The 7,897-nt window shown below is 46.9% G+C and overlaps 1 protein-coding gene across 1 annotated transcript in view; it reads right to left on the reverse strand.

Annotated features, from left to right (window-relative positions):
- Positions 1-4,164, reverse strand: part of LOC120841073 — a 31,712-nt gene extending 27,548 nt beyond the window's left edge. Inside the window, exons 1-2 of the mRNA XM_040211899.1 lie at positions 4,158-4,164; positions 3,886-4,022 (exon numbers count right to left, since the gene is read on the reverse strand). Of these exons, the coding sequence (XP_040067833.1) occupies positions 3,886-4,022; positions 4,158-4,164 (144 nt within the window). The remainder of the gene's footprint in view (positions 1-3,885; positions 4,023-4,157) is intronic.
- Between the last annotated feature and the right edge of the window lie 3,733 nt (positions 4,165-7,897).

Here is a 7,897-nt window from a genome sequence, read left to right on the forward strand (position 1 = left end):
CGGCTGCAATGCCTTAACCTTTATTGCTTTCCGCATGACTCCAATCCCCGGAAGCAGTGGGTTGCGTCCGTAAACCCTAACAGACCTTTCCCCAACACCATCCTCTCGACTGTGCTCGAAACATTTTGAGAATGGAGCGCGCACCAAACTTAACGCTGTACCGTCGATGAGAATGGGGTACGCACGCAAGGTGCGTGCAAGTTCTCTCCTGATAATTGCTGTTTCAGCTTGTAACTTTTTGTGACTAAATTTATCTTAATGTTGATATTTTGAAGTGATGAAACTGACTGGATTATATCATCTAGAACACTTAGTTGAGGGCCCATTTCCGCCGCCAGGTGTTGCTGGAAATTGTCGAAAATTTAGTTCTATCGGTTTTCCTGAATTGGGAGCTCCTGCGCGATACCAGAGCGACGTGAGTCTATGTTTACCGTCACAACGCGACTAGAATCTTATTTTCGCAATTAGCACATAATGTAGCTGCAAAGAAACCATTTATTTCTGTTCCTGAAATTTTAAACTTGGTCATTCATCGATTTTCAATTGTTGAATCATTGATCGACTCGCTCCGGCGATAGGCCCATCTCGACTTTGCTCTTTTCAGTTCTCGACAAAAGGCACACTCGTGGACACGGGATCCTCAAATAAAACGTTTATCTACATCTTCAAGACGCCGTGCCAGGCGACGAAGGCAGTTATCCCGGCCTCGGCATTCGGGCCCGTTTAAATTGTTTTAGCGTCGACATTTTAATGCCCGGAAACGATCCCCAGACAAGTGTCTGCGGAAAGGGCTCCCGCGTTTGTTGTAATGAACAATCCACGTGCTCCGAATCATGCTTAGCCCTTCGGTTGGTTGTTCGTGCTGCCGAAGCCGCTGTCGTCATAGCAACAACCCGCTCTCGCGGGGATTGGGATCTTGCGGGACACAGTAAGTTCTGGTTTTCCCGCACGAGAATGTCGGTTTCCTCGTGAATACCGATTTCTCCACTCCTTACGATGTGCGTAACTTGCGAACTTGTTCGCTAAGTTGTCGTAGCTTACGAAGCTCTTCGTGAATCAGGCCTCTGTTGTCCTGCATGATGCCTATGGGGGTCGCTAAGGTACATGCGCGTGACGTGGAAGCGTACCGTATGGTTGCAGCCGTATGCATGTATGTCGGAGATTACAGAATGAAAATTTCCCGCCTAAACGCAAAATCGCGCGCCCCCGGGAGGTACTGCCGTCTGTGACGTTCTTGAGTAACGATGTTTTTTTATTTGTACCGCATTTTTCTTTGTTGGGACTTTCAGAGTACTGAAATTAAGGGTGGTTCCCACTTAGTTCACACATCTGCGTTGGTTGCATTCGCATGAAACCGAAACGACCGTAACGACAAAGTCCCCTGGACAAGTGTTTGCCATACACAGCCTGGCAAGCGATACAAGGGGTAGCTTGGCGAAGCAATCTATAAGTCACGCTTGTTAGAGTGTTTTGGTCATTACTGTCGTTTTGGTTGCACGTCAACGCAGCCGTTGCATGCGTGAATTAGCCTTTTAGACGCACCGTGCACGTGATATATTCTATGTGCCTGATTCGCTCGTTGGCAGCCCTAAAGGTAGTGGCAGTCGGAACGCCGGCTCTTCTGATTCAGACATCAAACGCTTTTCCAAAAAAAACAACAAAAACATTCAGAGGATGAAACCTCATCATCTCGTGAAAAAGATCCGCAAAGTACATCTGGTCTGAAACGGCCGGAATTTAATGGAAGTGTACGAGCGGACGTACCCAAATGAAACCGAATTGAAAAAAGGCGACATTTCTCCCTCAATATTAGAGCGCAGCTCTTAGACGCCCGTTTCCGCGTTGATCGGCGTCTCCGTCACCGTCGGCGTAACCGCGCGCGTTGGATCATGGGATGTCCCAGTTTCCCGCTAAATTGAAAACTGAATTGGTGTTAAGGTCGTGTTATGATGGTTCTACCGCTAACTTTAGCGGGAAAACTGAACGCGCAGAGTTGCATTATGGGACGTCACAGACCTAAACACCACTTCAGTTTGCCCGCTAAATATACAGGGGAACTGAATTGGTGTTGAGGTCATGTGACGTCAACTTTACCACTAAATCTTGGGGACAAACTGAATTTGTGCATACGTGGCGGTAAACGAAGTCATGTGACGTCCTTTTCCCCGCTCAGTTTAGCGGGGCCATTGAATTAGTGTTAAGGTAACGTGGCGCCAATTTTCCTGCTAAATTTAGTGGGGATTCTGTTACAGGAGGCGAGGGTCCGGAGGAAAAGCGGAGGGTACGCAGGCGGAGGAGTGGAGGGCACAAAGTAGGAGGAGGAGTGGAGGGAAAGGAGGAGGTGGAGGTGAGAGTACGGAAGAGGAGGAGTGGAGGGAAAGGAGGAGGTGGAGGTGAGAGTACGGAAGAGGAGGAGGGGAGGATATGGAGGAGGAGGGTACGAAGGAAAAAGAGGACACGAAAGAGCAGGGTGCAGAACCAGCATGTGAGGAAACCGATCTATATTTGTGTATATATGTTTTTTTCTCGAAATGTTTAGCACGTTATATCGCAGAACCAAAATATCTCAAGAGCTGCGCTCTAATTTCGCATAACAGACATTTGTTAACGTGTTTAATTTTTCTAATATAATTTACTTGAATCAGGAAAGCCTGCAAGCACTCTAAGTGCTGCCGTTAAATAGCTCTTCTTTTTTTAAGATTGTATCTTGACTTGTCTTTTTTTGTACCATACGTTAAATTAAAAAAAAACAAAAAAAACTCCAACTACTGTGGCACATCTTTTGAAGAAACAACGAGCAAAAACATTCGACCGTAAAAAAGTAACCTAATAATAAAGATTCAACTAAGCTATTACAAAAAATACCTGAAAAAAGCTAATGCATCATACATCGTAAGAACCGCCTTTTTTTGCTGGCTCTTGCCAAAGCACGTGTAATGCGCAAAGATTGATCATTCTTGCAGCTCTGCAGACGTCCGCCGAGCACGGCTCTTTCGGTCTGCCTTAGCGTCGCGCAGTTTTCCCGTCTATTATTCATCTATTGATTTAACGTACAAGTGCACCAATTCATGTTTTCTGTCTGAAGTTTAGATTTAGCGAGAGAACTGAATTCGGGAATGATTATACACTAAATTAGGTTTTCCCACTAAATTTAGCTATCGAGCCGCCGTTGTCGGACACACGATTTCTCCCTTTGGTATTTGTAGAAATTCTATTGCATTGAAAAAGTGTGTAAGCGCACTTTTGAGAACAAGAAGAGAGCCATTCATGGTGAAATATAGGAAGTATTCGCTGGCGGCCATAGCTGTGTGCGCGACTGCTGAGCGTGTGCTGATGGCGAGCTTCCAGAGTTCGCTTGTAAATTGCATTCCGCACCCTCAAGATTGCCGGTCTTAGCAGCCTATTAGTGTGGGCTCGTTCTTAGCATCCGCTCTAGACAGCACCCACAAATATGGCGCCCAGTGAATAAATACACCTTATAGAAGTATCGTAGCAAATAAAAAGGCTCAGAGTACGGTTATTACTAGAATGCCCTATGCACTGGAACAGTGAAAAAGTAAAACAACGTTTTGGTTGTTCCCGCACATATCGCCTTTCTTGGTCTATAGCACTATTTTCAAATTCATCATTTGCTGGGATCCTTATTTTGTTCGCCGTGATTACCTTTCTTCGTTTGCTTGTTTTTTTTTGGCGAGAAAACGCACTCAGACTTTATTTAGATAGTACTATGTTTTAAAGAATATTTGTTCGGTTTTCTAGTCTACATTTTATTTACTATTTTTTTAAGGTTGATATGCACTTCATAAATATTGCCATTCATACCCAGAATTATACTGGAAAGAATAATTTGAGCATTTAGATAATAAGGAAATATTTTCCTTTTACCTTTTCGTATTCAAAACAGTCGAACTTTTTCAAAATTTCGTAGTTTTTATATTTGCACTCCTCCAGTTCACGCTGCGGCACGCAGTCGTTAGCCCTTGAGTCATCACTGTTTGTCAGCAAAACTATGATAAAACAGCCTGAAAATGAACGTATTCGTTAATTGGAGATTATTTCATCGCTCAAAAGTACCAATTTTAGGTGCCAGAACAAGTTTTCAAATGCCATTGGATTTAAACATGCAGATTTCATTACAAATATATTTGTGTTAACACCAGTCATTTTGTAACTCTTTTTCATTCTATATGTAGCAGTTTGATTAGTATATTATTGTCGAGATTACAAGAAATTTGGGAATGAACCTTCCTTGACACAAGATCAAGATATCATGGGAGTCATATTTTTGCCGAGACTTTCTCCCCTTAATTGAAAGCGCGAAGACAAAACAATGCGTGAAATTTAAGAAAGGCGAACAATAAGTTTCACTTTACGAATGCCCTGCATGAGAGACTCACGCCTCCAACTTTGAAAGATTACGAAGTTTAGGAAGGTAGACTTCGGCAAATTAATATCACTTACTAAACACTGTCCTTATTTTATGTTATTCATTCAAATTGCTAGGCATGTTGCAAGGCATGTTTTAACTCAAAAGTAACAAACAATTGCAAATTGTGAACAAAATCGTACCTTCGAGAAATTCAGTTGTGTTGCAACGCCACAGCGCGCCAGGTACAACGCTAGACAGACAAGCGTATAGGTTGAAAACAGTGTTTATTCCCTCAGTAGAACTAGTATATATAACGTGGAAGGAGAGGGAGGGAAGGGAAGAAAGGGATAAAGAAAAATTTACGACTGACTCGCCAAAACTTTAGTGCGTAAGGGACCGGGCAAGGGGAAAGCAGAAACACTCCGCGAGTTAAAAAAAAAAAAAAAAAAATTAGACAAAGATATTTTAGTGTGTTTACGTGTAGAGGCCCGTTCACACTGTGCCATTTCTTGCGTTAAGTTACGTTACTAACCCTTAAGACAACTTACGACCTCCCGTGACCACGGCAACCTGCGACGCAACGCGAGTAGTAACGTAACGCAAGGAGTTGGGCTTGGATCAACTTTTCTTCAGAAATACCGCTTACGTTCAACCAATCGGAACTCGCGGAAGCAACGCTCGTGGAAATGCGCGCTACGCTTGGGAGCCCGGCGGGCTCCCAAGCGTAGCTAGCAGGAGGACGGCTCGACGCGGACGCAATGCTTTTTATACGTGAATATGTTCTCGTTACGCGAATTCGCGCCTAATCGTGACACGGGCGCGCTGTGCACCTGATGTCTACGCGCGTTCCAGTGCGAATTCGGAAAGCGATGGAGGTGTCGTTCTATCACCATCAAAGTACTCGGGCCCCTCAGAATGACTGACACCTTCAGTAAATGTACCGCAGTAGGTTGGAGTTGCGCATCTCACGACATAATGCTACAGCGTATGCTGTAGCATTATGTCGGCATGCAGTCCTGGGCGTTCATCTTACCGAAAAACGAGTTCACATCGCTAAGTTGAAAGCATTCGGGAGGGACGACGACGAAGCGCTCGTTCTAACGGACGTGATTTTTCTAGCTCCGCCGACATATATTTATAACTCCGAGTTTAAAAGGCACTCGCGCCCCTGAAAAGGGCCCCATGGATCAAGGGCAACCCCCCGCCACCCTCCGACCGTCGATTTTGGATCCGGGAGGGACCAGTTTGGTGAATATGGAACCCGAGACTATGGACACCTCGCTAAACCTAACGTCTGGAATGCGAGGCACGCAAACTCAGGCTACTGCTACAGGGACAACCGCGACCACGGCGGGCCCATCGACGGAAGGCCTCCAAATTGTACTGGACCTGAACACCCTCGACAAATTGAACGAATTTGGAGTTGCGAAGGAAGATATCGGAAGGCTCTTCGTAAGCTTCTTGACCTACCTCGCTACCACACACCAAGGAAAAGGCGCGCAACCAACCGCAGCAGAAAAGGTGAGCTCATGCCTTGGACAAGAATATCCCACGATTGCTCAAGCAGCACAATTGACAAAGACCCCGCTAAAGAGCCAGAATGCTAAACCTAACGGGACAGAAGCCACCCTTTTGGCGGAAAATATCGAGGACAACTCCTGGACACTAGTCCAGAACAGGCGCCGCCGTAAACGCTCGCTGACGTCAATCGAAGAACCCGAGAAGAAAGCCGCTGCTGTGTCCATCGATGAGAGGCCAGAGAGTAAAACTACCAGGGCCATTGTCCTTAAGCCGGTATGTAAGGAGGCAGTAAATGGATTCAGAGCCAGGGACATCAGGCAGGCTGCGGAAACGGCAGGAATCGAAAGCCAAGAGGATTTCAAAATCCAGTATCAGACAAAGACCAACACGATTACGCTCACTACGCAAGAAGAATGCACGGCAGAAAAGCTGCTACGGCTTAAGGCAATAGAGAAAAACGGCAAGCAGTATACAGTTTGCCCCTACAGAGCAATGGAGAAGAACCAGATCCGCGGTGTCATATACCCCCCGGGAGACAACAGCGAAGAGACACCAGAGACGCTGCTCGCAGACATGAAATGCGACAAGGCAAGGATTATTGCTGCCCGACTTATGGGTAAAGGCACAAGTGCGGTGTTAGTTACCTTCGAAAGTAACACACTGCCCAAGAAGGTCGTCTTCTGCCAAGCAATCTTGAGCGTGAAAGAGTACCGCCCGCGCCCGATCGTGTGCTTTAGCTGCCACGAGCTCGGGCATAAGGCGGATGTCTGCCCTCGCAAGGAACGAAGGTGCGGTCAGTGCGGGAACGTGCACGACGAAGGAATGGACGAGTGCGACCGAGAACCAAAATGTCGTAACTGCGACGGCCCACATCCGGCCACCAGTAACGACTGTCCAAAAAGAAGAATTCCCGACAAAAAGAAGATGACACCCAAACCTCCGGCGCAAAATAAGGAGAGTTACGCTGCAGCTGCCAAGTCCATCACGGAGCGACCCAAGGCATCGGGGAAAAACGATCAAGACGAGCTTCCCACATGGATACCGGAATGGGCGAAATCTACCCAACGACAACAGCCGAGCCAGCAGGCATCAGACTTCGACGCCGAGAAAGAGATGAATAAACTCAAGAACGACGTACACATCGGCTTCAAGATGATCTTCGAGGCCATCGGAGAGATCAAGAAGGAGCTGGCGTTGCTGCGACATGGGAAGTAACTCCCATAGCAGTACAGGACAGGCCACCACGGAACAGACCCGCATTGTCCAATGGAATTGCTGCACATTTTCGACCAAAAGTGCAGAGCTGAGGTTGAGATTCGAGAGACAGCCGCCGCCGGATGTTCTCCTTCTTCAAGAAACACGAACCCCGAACCTAACGTTCCCCTGCTATAGTTTCTACACGAACCCGACCATAGTAACTACGCCAAGGCCGAGCGAAAGGAACCCAGAGACGAAGAAAGGCTGGGCAGCAGTAGCAGTCCTGCGGCACATACCACATGCTCAGCTCGATACGGCGTCACTTTGCACTGGCAACAGAGAAGTGGTAGCCGTAAGACTCAGTCACAAACGGAAGAGGATGACTTTAGCCTCCGTCTATATAAGACCAGGAACGGCAACGGAAGATGACAAGGAAGCAACGGCATGGATAGGCGAACTTGTCGGTCTAGCCGAAGGGGATCCGATTGTCATAGCCGGGGACTTCAACGCTCGACACAAAGATTGGGGGTACTCCAACAGCACGAGAAAAGGCCGTCAAATTAAACGCGCAATGAAAACTGCGGGCCTTACACTTCGCAACGAGCCGGGAACTAAGACAAGGATTGGAATGCACAGTAGGCAAAAGGACTCCACCCCGGACCTCTCCTGGGCCACTGCAAGCCTAGTGCTCGACTGGTCAACGTGGAGAGACAACCTTGACAGTGACCACTTTCCGGTAGAAATGAAAATCCATCACGGACAACGCAACAGAGGCAAAGAACAAAGACCAGTAGTCAAATGGGATCGTTT

The sequence above is a fragment of the Ixodes scapularis genome, unplaced genomic scaffold, assembly GCF_016920785.2.
Source record: "Ixodes scapularis isolate PalLabHiFi unplaced genomic scaffold, ASM1692078v2 PGA_scaffold5__190_contigs__length_132052651, whole genome shotgun sequence".
Taxonomy (NCBI): Eukaryota; Metazoa; Arthropoda; class Arachnida; order Ixodida; family Ixodidae; genus Ixodes; species Ixodes scapularis.